The 16206-nt window shown below is 45.0% G+C and overlaps 1 protein-coding gene across 1 annotated transcript in view; it reads right to left on the bottom strand.

Annotated features, from left to right (window-relative positions):
• The window catches only part of LOC109567011 (cilia- and flagella-associated protein 337-like), a 35443-nt gene extending 19934 nt beyond the window's left edge, over positions 1-15509 (bottom strand). Inside the window, 7 exon segments of the mRNA XM_070800606.1 lie at positions 1075-1151; positions 1233-1339; positions 5837-5939; positions 7866-8017; positions 12977-13082; positions 15276-15299; positions 15301-15509. Of these exon segments, the coding sequence (XP_070656707.1) occupies positions 1075-1151; positions 1233-1339; positions 5837-5939; positions 7866-8017; positions 12977-13082; positions 15276-15299; positions 15301-15509 (778 nt within the window).
• Positions 15510-16206: the final 697 nt, after the last annotated feature.

Here is a 16206-nt window from a genome sequence, read left to right on the forward strand (position 1 = left end):
GTCTTTCCAAGCCATCAAAACACAGCTGATGCTGCTCTCACTGCCCTAAAAGGTTGATTCAGCCCTGGCTCAGCTGCGGGAAGAGGCTCACCTTCTCCTGCAGAGTGCCTGACACTTATCGACAGTGAACCAGCAACAAATTCACGAAGTCAAAGGCAAAACTAGGGACCACACACACGTGGCACTGAGCAGTTTCTATCTTGTTTACTTGGACTTTGTTTATATCCTCCGATAGTTGAAGAACATTTGCCTCTGATCTTCCTCATAGCTTCACAGGCCAGAATTGTGGAAATTTTACCAGGAATAGACCTAGCACGTGAACAAAGGGAATAAGCAAACTTGAAAAAAAGATCACAATGACACATAAAAAAGACTTGCTTTTTGTTCATCTAAGTTCATCTAGACTTTGTGATGTTTGACTTATGTGATATTTAAAATGTTTAGAAAAATTAAATATTTTAAAGATTTTTGGGGGGGCGGGGAAGGGGGGTTGCTTTTCTCGTAGCTCATGGATAAAGAATCTGCCTGCAATGCAGGAGACCTGGGTTCAATTCCTGGGTTGGGAAGATCCCCTGGAGAAGGGAATGACAACCCATTCCAGTATGCTTCCCTGGGAAATCCCATAGACAGGGGAGCCTGGCTGTTTTTAAAGCATTTGTTGAATTTGTTACAATATTGCTTCTGTTTCATATTTTGGGTTTTTGGTTATGAGGCATGTGGGATCTTAGCCCCCTGACAAGTGATTGAAACCTACATGCCCTGCGATGGAAGGCAAACTCTTAACCACTAGACGACCAGGGAAGTTCCAGGTTAAACTTTTTAAAGAATTCAGGTCTATACCAGGCAGTGAGGGAACAAATGCACAGGCTATAGATGGGAACACAAACATATATGTGAAGTATGTCCCTCCTGCCCAGTAGTTTAGAGTCAGTGGCAACGAAATACCAGAGAGAAAGGATAGAACATTGTTCCATGCATCCTAGACTCTGTCTCATTTGATTTCTCCTGTATGTGCCCCAAATGCCTAACGTGTGTCGTTATTTCATGGGGACCCTTGGTAGGAGGTGACTCAGCGTGTTTCAGTGTGCAGACAATGTCCACTGTTGTTGTTCCGTATTTTCAGACAGCCGTCTCTGCCCCCAGTAACCAGCCTAAAAAGCAGAACCCTGCATCAGGACGGAAGTCAGGGGTCATCCTGCCTAACAGTAGAAGATTCTGACGAAAGCACATACCTTCTTCCACTGGAGTCGAAGGTCAGACAGGTGATTCCAGCATTGCCATGAGCCCCAGTAATTTCAGACAACAGTCTTCCCGTTTCAAAGTCCCATACTTTCACCACCTGTAATAGGAAGTTTAAAAAAGCAGCTGGAGACAGGCTATCAAATTAGAGAGAATTTACATTTAGAGGTTTAGTGTCATAGATATGAAAGATATGCGTTTACTCTGAAGGTTTCTGTACTTTTATTAATACAAGTTGGCTCACCTGAGTGTGTTCGTTAGCTGCTGCTGCTAAGTCACTTCAGTTGTGTCTGACTCTGTGTGACCCCATAGACAGCAGCCACCAGGCTCCCCCATCCCTGGGATTCTCCAGGCAAGAACACTGGAGTGGGTTGCCATTTCCTTCTCCAGTTCGTTAGCTAGGGCTGCCATAACAAAATACTGTAGACTGGGGCTATAAACAGCAGACGCATTTTCTCACAGTCCAAGATCAAGTTGCCAGCAGGGTTTGGTCTCTTTCGAGGCCTGTCTCCTTGGCTTGTGGATGGCCACCTTCTCACTGAGTCCTCACGTGGTCTTTCCTCTGTGCCTCTGCACCCCAGTATCTCTTTATGTGTACAAATTTCCTCTCGTTATAAGAACACCAGTCAGATTGGATTAGGGAGGGCCCACCCTCACAGCCTCAGTTTAACATGATGACCTCTCTAAAGACTGTCTCTGAATACAACCATATTCTGAGGTACCGAGCATTAGGACTTCAACACATGCATTTGAGGGGAACACAATTCAGTCCATAGTACTGACTGAGAAGATCAGAAAATTTAGAAGCATTGGATAAAAATCTCCTGACCATATAACTCAGAGAAGAGAGGTGTGAATTGAATTTTGAGCAGCCAAATTCATTTACCACCAAAGCAAAGCTGAAGAGAAAAGATGACACATTTTCTGGGAAGGATATATAAACCCTCAGCTTTAAAGCTTTGCTCAGTCCAGCTTGTTCCAGTCTTGCAGTTACTTTCTTTTTGCCTCATCTCTTGAGCACTCTTTGAATGAAAATAATCTTTAAAATTTTTTAAAATATTTTTTGACTGCCATGGCACAGTGGGATCTTATTTCCCAGACCACAGATTAAACCTGTGCCCCCTGCAGTGGAAGCAGGGTCCTAACCAATGGACCGCCAAGGAAGTCCCCAAAGTTGTTATTCTGATAAACTTTGGTATTACATGTAACTATGCATGTGTTAAGTTACAGTTCATAAGTAATATATTGTAAACATTTAATTGAACTCTATTAATCTTCATTGTACAGCTTATAAGCATTTCAAAGGCATCAAAATTTGGTGGTCCCTAGTGCTCAGTTTATACAAATGAATGAATACAATGTGATATAGTGGTATTCATAAATTCAGGCCTTATCAAGATCTTGGGCAATGGAGTCTAGATGTCATGGATTGTGATGATGGGCATGACTATGCTACAAAGACCACACAGCAACAGATTTGCAAGGTGAGCAAATACTTAAATGAATAATTTAACTCAGTAAGTATAGGGGTGTTTATTACTGCAAGGCGGAGATGGCAATGGCACCCCACTCCAGTACTCTTGCCTGGAAAATCCCATGGATGGAGGAGCCTGGTGGGCTACAGTCCATGGGGTCGCTAAGAGTCGGACACAACTGAGTGACTTCACTTTCACTTTTCACTTTCATGCATTGGAGAAGGAAATGGCAACCCACTCCAGTGTTCTTGCCTGGAGAATCCCAGGGACAGAGGAGTCTGGTGGGCTGCCGTCTATGGGGTCGCACAGAGTCGGACACGACTGAAGTGACTTAGCAGCAGCAGCAGCATTACTACAAGGAGATCCAACCAGTCTGTCCTAAAGGAGATCAGTCCTGGGTGTTCATTGGAAGGACCCTTGTTGAAGCTGAAACTCCAATACTTTGGCCACCTGATTCGAAGAGCTGACTCACTGGAAAAGACCCTGATGCTGGGAAAGATTGAGGGCAGGAGGAGAAGGAGACGACAGAGGGTGGGATGGTTGGATGGCATCACTGACTCAATGGACATGAGTTTGGGACTCTGGGAGTTGGTGATGGACAGGGAGGTCTGGCATGCTGTGGTTCATGGGGTTGCAATGAGTCGGACACGACTCAGTGACTGAATTGATTAATTGATTGATTCAGTTCAGTTCAGTAGCTCAGTCATGTCCGACTCTTTGGGACCCCATGAATCGCAGCACGCCAGGCCTCCCTGTCCATCACCAACTCCCGGAGTTCACTCAGACTCACGTCCATCGAGTCAGTGATGCCATCCAGCCATCTCATCCTCTGTCGTCCCCTTCTCCTCCTGCCCCCAATCCCTCCCAGCGTCAGAGTCTTTTCCAATGAATCAACTCTTCTCATGAGGTACTGGAGTTTCGGCTTTAGCATCATTCCCTCCAAAGAAATCCCAGGGCTGATCTCCTTCAGAATGGACTGGTTGGATCTCCTTGCAGTCCAAGGGACTCTCAAGAGTCTTCTCCAACACCACAGCTCAAAAGCATCAATTCTTCAGCGCTCAGCTTTCTTCACAGTCCAACTCTCACATCCATACATGACCACAGGAAAAACCATAGCCTTGACTAGACGGACCTTTGTTGGCAAAGTAATGTCTCTGCTTTTGAATATGCTATCTAGATTGGTCATAACTTTTCTTCCAAGGAGTAAGCGTCTTTTAATTTCATGGCTGCAGTCACCATCTGCAGTGATTTTGGAGCCCAGAAAAATAAAGTCTGACACTGTTTCCACTGTTTCCCCATCTATTTCCCATTAAGTGATGGACCAGATGCCATGATCTTCGTTTTCTGAATGTTGAGTTTTAAGCCAACTTTTTCACTCTCCTCCTTCACCTTCATCAAGAGGCTTTTTAGTTCCTCTTCACTTTCTGCCGTAAGGGTGGTGTCATCTGTATATCTGAGGTTATTGATATTTCTCCTGGCAATCTTGATTCCAGCTTGTGCTTCTTCCAGTCCAGCGTTTCTCATGATTGATTGATTAGCATATGCCTAATACATACAGTTATAATTGTAGAGTATTTATATCTCAACTTAACCTCTACTTACCACCCACCACTGGGGGAGACTTGCATATCAATATAATGCCATTGAGGGAGGCAGACTGTGTTAGCATAGAATTAGGAGCCCAAACACTAATGGAGCCATTCATTCTGCCTGGATGTGGGAGGGGATCTAGGACTGTTACAGGGGCTGGTGTCTGAGTTGTGCCTTAAAGAATAAGAAGGTTTTTGACAGATTAAGAAGGAAAGAAGAGGGAAACATAGGTGCTCTGATTCCTGCCCTCAAACACCTGAAGAAATTGTTTAGAGGTGAGGCTCACACACATGAAACAGAGCAGAACACCGTACAGAAGGCTCAGGGAGTGATCAGGAAGAGGGAGGTGCCCACACAAGTCAGGGTGGAGAAGGCAAATTTTCCCTGGTGGAGACAGGACTTGAGTTGGACCTTGAAGGGTTGCTTAGGTGCGCGTAGGAAAAGAGCAGGAAGAAGGAAATTCCAGGGTGGGGATGGGAAAAGTTTGCACAGACCCAGGGGCAGGAATGTGCAGAACGCTGAGAAGGGTGATAAGACTGACTTCCTTGGAGTCAAATCTGAAGGATAAATGCTTCTCTGTAAGTTTGAACCCAAACTATGCAGGAACCCAACTATGCAGGAACCCAATTTCTTTGAGATGAACTGAGACTGAGTCATCATAAAAATTTTTTGACCAAGAGATCAGGTAATTTACTTCTTTTGGTACTTAATAAGACCATGGTGACCATTAATCTCTGGAGCAGAAGCTTATCAAGAAGAGATGCTGGGAGTGCAGCTGAAGTGAATGTGAATAGGAAGAGGACGTGTCCGGGCTGTGATGCTCCTGATGCTGTAAATCCTAAAGACAGGGTGCACCAGGCTCTGGCAGGAATGAGGGAAGAGGTCACAGCCACACTGCCAGGGACACTCACTTGCAATGTTAGAGCCTAGGTCAGTAATAAAGTAAGTGATTGAACTAATATTAGAAGATTTCAGAACATTTCAGCAGCACCAGTGTACTTGGGATGTGCCCTCCCATTGCCTCAAGGACAGAAAAACATAAGTTGTGGGATGTCCGTGTTTCCGTGCTCTAGTTCCTTGTTCAAGGAGCAATGATTGCTGATTATGGCCCCTCCTGTGGGCCAGCCACTGTTCAGGTCCTCCAGGATGGGGCCAGTGGGGTCCTCACGAGTTCTGGTGAGAGGGGAAGTAGACGGCAAGTTGTGAACCCTCATTCCCAGACTAGAGTTGCAGGGGGTTAGGGGTACACTGATCATCCACACAAGAGCATTGCCATGAAGTCTTAACCATTCCATAGGACCAGACAGACTGTCCTTCCAAATAGCTCACACTGCAAGCCCTGCAGAATCTGTAGGCTCTTCCATCCCTGTGAGCATTCACAGAAGAGTGTCCAAACACTACAGGTGGTCAGCAGAGCAGACCTGAACCTCTCATTTTTCACTTCTAGAGACAGATTGCCCCGTGAAGGTGAGGACAGTGGGGCTGCGCTTGCAAGCACATCATTGCTAAAGAGACTAACGCTTGATACTTACAGATGCTTCTGAACAGCTGACCACCTGCCTGAATGTGGGGTTGTACCGGCAGCATACCACGGGCTCCTTGTGGGAAACCACTGGGTGAGGCTCATGGGGAGAACTTGTTCATGAAAAACAGAGAGAAAGAGGATGAAAACTTGAACCGAGGGCACAACATGCATACCCGGGACGAAATGTCGATTACTTTGATTAAGAGGATGGTCCTGAGCTCAAATGATGGGTCTGTGACCTTGGGCAAGTCACTTAGCTGCTCAGAACTCTACTTTTATGATCTATTAAATAGGAATAATGGTATCTACTTTAAAGCATTGTTTTGAGGATTAAATGAGAAGCCATATATACAGTCATCCCTCAGTATCTTAGGGGGGGATTGGTTTGAGGACCCCCAAGAAGACCAAAATCCACAGGTTCTCGAGTCCCTTATGTAAAATGGCATAATATTTGCATATAACCCATGCACATTCTTTTATATACTTTAAAACATCCCCAAATTACTTATAAAAACCAATGCAATTTAAATGTTACATATATAGTTGCCATATGTGGCAAATTCAACTTTGGGGGTCCTTTTGCTTTTTGGAAACTTCTGGAATTGAAATAATTTTTTTCTTCCATCTCCAGTTGGTTGAATGTCTGATGCAGCACCCATGGACAAAGAGGGCCGACGTGACGTCCTTAGCCCAGGACCTCACATAACCTGACGGGTCTGCAATGAGGAGCAGCCACTAACCGTGAGAACTGATGCCATGTCTCCTTGATGGGGCAACAAGGAGTGTGACTTCATGAAACTGCAAGGTGGACCTCCTTCCCTATTAACGCACATCTTCCCACAAACAAACTGTATCATCCCGTTCTGAGTCCCCAAGCCTGAATGGCAGTGCTTTCCCCTCACAGCAGGGACAAGGCCAGGCCAGATCCTGGGAGGCCCTGCAGAGTGCCTCCCACTGGCACCCAGGGGCATAGGGCTCACCCGCGTCCTTGGACTTCGCCTCTTAAGCCACCCAATCCCTTTACACTCATCGCCTCATCTGTAAAATGGAATCCTTTATAGAAACTTTGTGAGGAAAAAGAGCGGGGAAGGAGGTAAAAGGCTGGCATGCAGTGGACACTGAAGAACCGAACGTTGGTCACCAGCCGTCACTCTCCTTAGTGCCCTGCGATGGTCAGCCCCAAGCCTGGGCCACTGACAGAGATTTGGGGGACCCGCAACCTCAGATTTAGTGCTGGAAGAGTCTCAGTGTGGGCAAAGCAGGGCTTGGCATAAGGACGATTAGAACTTTGGGGAGCAGGGTCTCCACACGTCACAGATGAGACCGCAGGAGGCTTTTGGCTGACCTGGTCAACATCACAAGCTCCCCAGAGATGGAGCGGGGACTGGCAGACAGTATCTGGCATTCAAGTGTTGGTGCTAGAGAAGAGGCTATTTTTGCCGTGAGGTGGAATTTCAGACACTTTGCTCTAAAAAAATCAACCCGACAGGCTGTTTGTTCTGCACAGTGATACCATGTAGAACAAACAGCAGTTTGACTCAGAGATGCTCCCATTTTTCAGCTGGTTGTTTTGGCCTCTTGAGTGAAGAGCCTGCCTTCCAGGCCTGGCTGGAGTGATGACCTGGCAGTGCCCGCTGTGTCCTAGAGAGGCTGCCCTGCTTGAGGGACAGGGGTTTCAGGTATGGGCACTGCTGGACGGTGGGACTACAAGTAGGCCGATGCCTTAGGACTGAGTAAGCAGCCCCGGGCTTTGTAGGACAGTTTCCTATGGGGGTGGGCTGGTGGGTGGAACAGGCTCAAGGGGTGGATCTCAGTCTTCAGGATGATATAGGGAGGTGGTGTCAGAGTTACCAGCGGGCATGTTAGGGAGAGCTCACCAGATGTACACTGTGCTCTAGGGTGTGGGGCGTATAGCCGGGGGCTCCCACAGAGTCCTTAGCTCTGAATTGTTAGGTAGAAGGTCCTAGGCAGCTGCACTGAGCTCTGCAGGACCTTCTGGAGAGCTGACTGCCAGGGCCCAGAGGACACCCTCCTACCTCAGCCTCAGGTGCAGAAGTGCTAGGATACCAGCGGCCACATACAGGGCTCTGGGACCGGGGAGACAGAGGCAGGCCCCGGGCTCACCCCGAATGCTGCTGGCTTTGGAGGAGGCAGTGAACAAGCAGCTGTTGGTCTCCAGATCCCAGATCTGAGGAGGCAGTGAGAAAAAAGTGATCAGAGCTCTTGACTAGCCTGTTTTGCTGGGTTTCCAAAGCCATCAACTGTGGGGGGATCTCTTAGGCTTATGCAAAGTTCACGCATTGTCCCTCCTCTCACTCCCCCAAAGGAAGAGTAGTTGTCTAAGGAGAAGGAAATGGCAGCCCACTCCAGTATTCTTGCCTGGAGAATCCCATGGACAGAGGAGCCTGGCGGGCTACAGTCCATGGGGTCACAAAGAGTCGGACACGACTGAGTGACTAACACACACACACACACACACACAAGGAAGCATGAAGTGGGGACCAAAGTCCTGAGCCCTTCTGCCAGGATGAAGCTGCCCGGCAACTGCAGCTAAACTCCCCAGAGTTCTGCTCTACTTTCCCACCAGGAGATGCTTCTCTTCCATAGACACAGTTTCCTCGGTGGGGGCTCACAGTATGGGTCTGATCTGTGGCTCAGAGCTACTGCTGCCCCCAAGATATGCCCCCATTTCTTCCTATTGATCCTTAAAACCCATCCCTGGAGGACACAGGCAAGAAACCTCAGGGTGACTACTGGAGGAGAGCGTAACCCCCCGTCCCTGGGTTGGAATCCCAGCTGTACTGCCTAATCACTGTGTGGTGTTGGGCAAATAACTACATTTTCTTTGCCTCAGTTTCTTCATCTGTAAAATGGGGAGAATAATAGTAGCATTTGCCTTATAGATTTGTGTTAAGGAATCTAAACATTTAATAAAAGATGGAGTGCTAGAAGATGGTATAATATGGCTAGAATAATGCTATTATTGTTCATCACTAATTTTTTTTTTTTGCCTGCACTGTGTGACTCACGGGATCTTGCTTCCCTGACTAAGGATTGAACTATCATCTCCTGCAATGGAAACACAGAGTCTTAATGGCTGGACTGCCAGCAAGGTCCTGACTGCTCTGTTCTTGAAGGGAGAAAAAGTGCTCCTCACCAGAAGCGCTGGTGCTGGATTTTTACAACAGACAGAAATTAATTTACATTGTTTCAACCTATGGAAAAAAGGGGTTTATCTGTTACAGTGGCAAGCCTTACCTTAACTGACACACCATGCTATCTTCCTTCCAAGAAATAGCTTTCTTTCCACCCTAATTCTTGTTGACATAAAACAGCTTTGTTTGTGGTGTGCAATATTAAATGCACAAAAAATAACAAGTGAAAATGGAAATCTGAATCAATCACTTTGCTCTTCTTTAGAGAATGCCAGAAACTAGCAGACTCTTGAAACATTTTGTGGGTCCCCATGATTTACAGACATGAAATATTTGGGCTAAAAAAAAATCAACCAAAGAATGAAGACTATCTGATCAGGCATGCTAGAAATTTAGCTGTTTGCTTCCTAGTTGATTAGTTTTTATTTGATAGGAATAATATATTCTGAAATAAATTACACACCCTATTTCCAAGATAGGATTTCAACATATTTTAAACACACTTTGGGAAGTGATTCAATATGCCTGAATCATCACAGGCAAGATGCTAATCTTGTCATCATGAGTTTAGATTGGAAGAAAATGGAGAGGCACTAGGAAAAAAAATAGGATAGAAGACGTGTCCTCACATACAGAATTATGATTATCTGATGGTGGCAAGTTTTGAAAAAAAAAAAAAGTGAATTAAAAATATGAAATCTCCAACTTTGTGGCCCTGGAGAATGCCTTTGGATGAATTTGATTTTCAAAATAAAAAACTAAAGTCCATAAATCTCACCATTTTAATCAGTTTTTCTTGGAGGACTGAATTGAGTTTGGGTCCTGGTTGTATCCCTGACTGTGATCTCAACACCTAATTTTATATAAATATGTTCTTCATTGCCATGAGATGGACTCTAAGCTCACTACACAGGAGCAATGCTGGACCCCACAAACAGGAAAATCCCAGAGTGTCACAGGGCCCCTGTTCTCAGTCTTTAGAGCTTTTCTCTCTTTTGCCCACTTTGGCTCCCTTTATGAGACTTCCCCGATGGTTCAGCAGGTAAAAAATTTGCCCGCAGTGTAGGAGATGCAGGAGATTCGGGTTTGATCCCCGGGCCAGAAGATCCTCTGGGGAAGGAAATGGCAACCCACTCCAGTACTCTTGCCTGAAAAATCCCATGGACAGAGGAGCCTGGCAGGCTGTAGTCCAAACAGTCACCAAGAGTTGGATGCAACTAAGCAGGAAAGCATGCTCCCTTTATGATCTCATCTACTCCACAGCTTAAAATTCCATCTAAATGCTGATTCCCAAATTTGTATCTCCAGCTCTTGCATCTCCCCTCTCTCAGGACGACTCTCTCCAGCACATCCGCAACAGGGCTCCTGACATTATACTCCTCTCACCCACCACCTTCCTTATCACAGACCTAAAATCTTGGTGTCATCCTTGACTCCTCACTCGCTCTCTTCTTTAAAAACAAAACAAAACAAAACACAGCTTTATTGACATTTAATCCACATACTACAAAATTTGCATTTTAAAGCATACAGTTCAATGGTTTTTAGCATATTCACAGAGTTGTGCAACCATCGCCACTACTTTCAAAAAATTTTCCTTCCTCCAAAAGGAAACCCCATGCCCATTAATTGCTACCCCCTATTCCCAGCTCACCCCACCCCCTGACAAGCACTAAGCTCATTTCTGTGTCTGAATTTGCCTACTCTGGACATTTCATATAAATGGAATTATACGGTACACAGCCCTTTGTGACTGGCTTTCACGTAACACTTAGAGCTTCTCATGTTTTCTGTGCTGTCCCCTATAATAGTGCTTCATTTCCATTTTTTGTTGCTGAATAATATTCCATTGTATGGCTGATCGGATTTTGTTTATCCATTCCTCGGTTCATGGACATTTGGTTTATTTCTACTTTTTGGCTGTCATGAATGCTGCTATGAATATCCATATGTAATTATTTTTATGAACAGATGTTTTCAATTCTCTTGGGTATAAATCCAGGAGTGGAAATGCTAGGTCATATATTACCTTTCTGGTTAACATTGAAAGAACTACCAAAATGTTTTCCAAAGTGGCTGTACCATTTAAATTCCCACCAACAATCCACAAGGGTTCCAATTTCTCTACTTCTTTGCCAACATTTGTTATCATCTATCTTTTAATGTTAGCCATCCTAATGGGCGTGGTTTGAATTTTCATAGTGATTAATGATGTTGAGCATCTTGTCCTGTGTTTACTGGCCGTTTGAATATTTTCTTTAAAGGACTTTCTGTCCAAGTCCTTTGCCCATTTCAAAATAAGCTATCTGTGCTTTTATTGCTGAGCACTGAGTTCTTTGTATTCTAGGTACAAGTCCCTCATCAGATATATGGTTTGCAGGTATTTTGTCTCATCCTGTAGGTTGTCTAATCACTCTCTTAATATTGTCCTTTAAAGCACGAGTTTTTATTTTTGAGGAAATCAACTCACTTTTTCCTTTAGTCTCTTATGCTTTTGATGCCATATCTAAGAAATCATTGCCTAGACCGAGGTCATGAAGATTTGCTCCCATGTTTTCTTCTAAGAGTTTGGTAGGTGTAGCTCTTTTTACAGTTAGGTCTATGATCCATTTTGAGTTAACCTTTTTGTACAGCGTGAAGTAAGAGATTTAAGTCCAAAATCAAGGCATGGAAAGATATGGACTCTTCAGTGACCTTTCTCCTGGGCTTGCAGAAGACCATCTTCCTGCTGTGTCCTTATAAGGTTGCCTCTCAATCTGAGTGTCCTGATTTCCTCTTTTTGTAAGGACATCAGTCATACTAGATTAGGGCCCACCAATATGACCTAATTTAACCTTCAGTATTTCTTTATAGGGGCTTCCCTGGTGGCTCAGTGGTCAGGAATCTGCCTGCCAATGCAGGGTATGCAAGAGACTTGGGTTCAATCCCTGGGTTGGAGAAGGAAATGGTGACCCACTCCAGTATTCTTGCCTGATAAATCCCGTAGACAGAGGAGCCTGGCAGGCTACAGTCCATGGGGTTTCAAAGAGTTGGTCATTACTTAGCAAAAGAGTTGGACATGACTTAGTGACTAAGCAAAAACCCAGCAATTTCTTTATAGGCCCTATCTGTAAATACAACCATATTCTAAAGTACTGGGGGTTAACACTTTGACATATGATTTTGAAGAGACACAATTCAGCTCAGCGTCTATCAATCATTTATTATGTGAGGGGTCAGTGAGCTGGTTTATGTATCTGCAGTGAATATGATCTCTGTCCTGAGGTTCCAGCAACTCACATTGCTCCAAACACCCATCCTCTGGCCCTGTGACAGTCCAGAAAAGAAGGTGGATGAGCCATGGAAACTTGTCATATTCACTGGAAAAGCATATGAGGTGATGGATGAAACAAATCAGTGAGGTTTTTCTTCTTTTTTAATTTATAAAACTGTGTATTCCAGAGATAACAGAGTGACTGGGCTTTAGAGGCAGACAGGACCCTGGGTATAAAAAGAGGTATGAAGGCAAACAAAATGAAGGTAGGGATGTTGCTACCTCTGCCAGGGCCAGAAAGGTTTAAATTCTAAGCCTTAGAGAGAGCATTTCAGAAAGGGCCCACTTGCTCTATGTGTCCTGCAAGACAAGAAGATCACCTCTAGAGGCAAAGGACTGCTGACTCCTTCTGTCCCCATCTGTCCCCAGCTCCCCCTCTCCATCCCCAACCTGCATTCTCACAAGGAATCTCTGAATGGAGTGTAAGCAGAGGGCTCAGTGCTATAACGTTTACTCATCCCAACAAAACAGCAGGTATAGAAAGTTCTCGGAGAGCCTGCCCTTCCCCTGCTTGCCTATTCTCCCTTTCAAAAGCAGATCCATGGAAGGAAATGCCATCTGAGCATCTTCTAATCAGAGGCCCCAAAGGCTCCAGAGAGAGGAATGAAAACATGAAAGGAACACCTTCTCTGTCTGAAACCGCATTGGATAACACATCAAAACATAACAGGGCAAAGACCTTAATAGTGTTGTCAATAGACATGGAAAATATCTTGTTATCCTCAGCAGACACATGGATGTAAATCACTGGAGCTGTGTGGCTTCTCAGCATACCTGTTGGTTTTCTAGAATGGAAAAAGAACAGATGAACACCAGGCAGTTCTAGCTGAGGCTTCTAAATAAAAATGCAAGACTAAACTTGGCCCGGATCTGGCAGCTCTATTCAGCCTGAGGAGGGTTATGTCTCCCTCTGAAACGACGTGCGTATATATCTTGTGTGATAAAAGGAGTGAAGCAGATAATATGCAGTTATAGCAACACAACTCGGTGTGAGATGAAGCCCTGGGCTTTGTTTCTCCCAGGGCTGACAATACCGCTATAAAAGGAATAAGCTTGGAAGAGCGCAGGGTGGGGTTGGAAGAGACTCCACGCAGGTTGTTGCTTTATGCAGGATTCAGATCTGGCGTGAATGTCTTTCTAATAAGAGTTTATTTTAAGGAGTTCTGAGGGATCGCAGGGCCCTGAAGGGTGCAGGGCTGCGTGTGCTGTGGGAGGGTGAGGGGTAAGGAGAAGGGATGCTGGGCTGAGGTTGACGGGAGAGAACAGTGTCTTTTTATAACCATGTCACTGGGAAGTAAGCAAATTTTTCTCAGTCTTCTGACAAACAGGAGGCTAAGGTAATAGAAGTGGGTAGAAAAATCATGTTTCTTTTTTCCTTCCTTCCTCCTCCCTTCCTTCCTTCCATTTCTTTCCTTCTTATTAGGCATCAGACATGGCACTGAGTGCTCTATACGGATGGTCTCATTTGCGATCTGTACTGCTAATCTACAGAAGACTCCCAAGAGTCCCATGGGCAGCAAGGAGATCAAACCAGTCAATCCTAAAGGAAATCAACCCTGAATATTCACTGGAAGGACTGATGCTGAAGCTCCAATACTTTGGCCACTTGATGTGAAGAGCTGACTCATTGGAAAAGACCTTGATGCTGGGAAAGACAAAGGGCAGGAGCAGAAGGGGACGACAAAAGAGGAGATGGTTAGATGGCATCACCAACTCAATGGACATGGGTTTGAGCAAATTCTGGGAGACAGTGTAGGGCAGGGAAGCCTAGTGGGCAACAGTCCATGGGATTGCAGTCCATACGACTTAGCTGACTGAACAACAAATACTACTACTACTCATCCAGGAGTGGATATTCTTGTTATTTCCAAAGAGGGACTGGAGGCTGCAGCCCTTGCTCAGGATCATTCAGCCAGAAAGGGACTGAGGCGGGACAGAGGCTGGACCCGTGAGCTCACCGCCTTGGAGCACTGCCCAGCAGCTGAGGGGGCGGGGGTCACCTGGCAGGCCTCACTGGTGTCTGTGCAGAGGCTCAGCAACAACCTGGGCTTTCTGTAGGTGACTGGTTCTTACTCCAAACCCCATATCAACTCCCGTTTTCCTCCTCTCCTTCCTTCTTCAATACTTGTCAACAGAAATGACATAGCTTTTAGCAACCAAGTTGCATTTGAATCCTGATTCTGCCATTAGTACCCCAAAATTACTCAGCTCCTCTGAGCTTCAGTTTCTTCCTTGGTAAATGGAGTTGACGTGAGGATTAGAGAGAATGAATATGGGGCACAGTGCCTGGTACCAAGTAGGTGCTCAGTAAAGTGACAGTTTCTGTTATTTTCAAGAAAGCATTTCTGAGACTCGTTCTGCAGGGACCCACATGAAGGTTGGAGGGGCACTCTCAGGAGTATGATAATTACACACTGAAGGGGCGATGGCAACAGGCTGCTCTTCTGATTAAACAGTTTGCTACCCTGGCTACCCCAGTGCCAGGCTTTCCAGAAGAATCCCTGTTTTCTTAAGGTCAATTCTGCTATATTTCAGGGGTGGTGGAGTCCTTAAATTAGATGGGGCTACACAACTCCCGCAGAGAAGTGAGGGTAAGCTTAGGGCCATCTGAGTGAGGTGCACAGAAAGGACACTGATTGGAGACCAAAATCCCTAATTGTTCTCTACAACTGATCATCATTCATTGTAGGGAAGACAGCAATCTGATCAAAGAAAATCCTTCCAGTTATGAGTGAATGATGGTTCTACACGATCTCTGTGTCTTTGCAAGATATTTTCATTTTAAATAAGTTGCTTATTAACCCCCCAAAATGACTTTGTAATAGCCACAAGCAGAGATTTCCTGGGTTGCGTGTCTGGGAGATCAGTTTTGGACAGGGGCTGTTAAATTAAAGGGGAATTTTAGTGATCCTCAATCCTGCTCTCCTGTACTTATGAGGTCAAGGGCACCCTTGGTTGGAGAGAGAATGAAAACTTACCCAGGCAGATAAGGATTCCAGACTAATTATCCGATCCATTCCACCTGTCAACAGCAAGTTCTTTCCCTTGCAGAATGTAAATGCCTTGACTCCTTTGTGGATGCAGAAAACCGTTTGATCACATTCTGCTCGCCTTTGGGGCAAACCGAGGAATGCTTGGTCTTTTCCTGCTTTGACATTTCCCCCAACATCCTTTATTTCTTTCATCTTTTGCTTGACATTTGTTGTTCCCATAGTGCACCCTAAAAATATTCACAGAAAAGCAAAACAGTTTCTCAACATGATCAGTCAATTTTTGGACAAGTTACTAATTTTGAAAGATCTCAGGCTCATTTTCAGTGATGACAGTGTTTTCTTCATTTTTACCCCAGGTGTTAAACTATAGATAGTCTGAAGAATGAAAATGATATTGTAAGAAACGCAAGGTTTCCCCAAATCTCTACTGAGTGCCAGGCATTGGGCCAGAGCCTCCCCATACATGATCTTGTTTGAGCCTCAAAGAAACTCAGTGGGGTAAGCACCTTTACTGCTGCCTTACAGGTGAGGAAACTCACACATAGAGAGGTTAAACACTTGTCATCAAGAACACATTGGAGCCAAGGAAGCACCATCTGACTCCTAGATCAGGGCCTCCAGGTTTCATTAACTAATCAGCCAATTTCATTTACAACTATTCTGACAGATATTCGAGTCAAATTACTCAAATGACTTTTGGGCTTATGAATCCACAGAATAGAATAAAATAGTAGCATCACACAGAAGTGTCACACAGAAATGATCAAGGGCCTTCCTGCAGGCTTTAGACATTGATTTTGAGACAGGCCGGGACCTAGGACCCTTGACTAGAGTTCTTGCATCTAGATAAAAGTCTCCTCGGGCAACAAAAATACAAGAAACTATAAGGGGCTAAAAATAACTTACGTGTGTGTGT

This window comes from Bos indicus, chromosome 12 (assembly GCF_029378745.1).
Source record: "Bos indicus isolate NIAB-ARS_2022 breed Sahiwal x Tharparkar chromosome 12, NIAB-ARS_B.indTharparkar_mat_pri_1.0, whole genome shotgun sequence".
Taxonomy (NCBI): Eukaryota; Metazoa; Chordata; class Mammalia; order Artiodactyla; family Bovidae; genus Bos; species Bos indicus.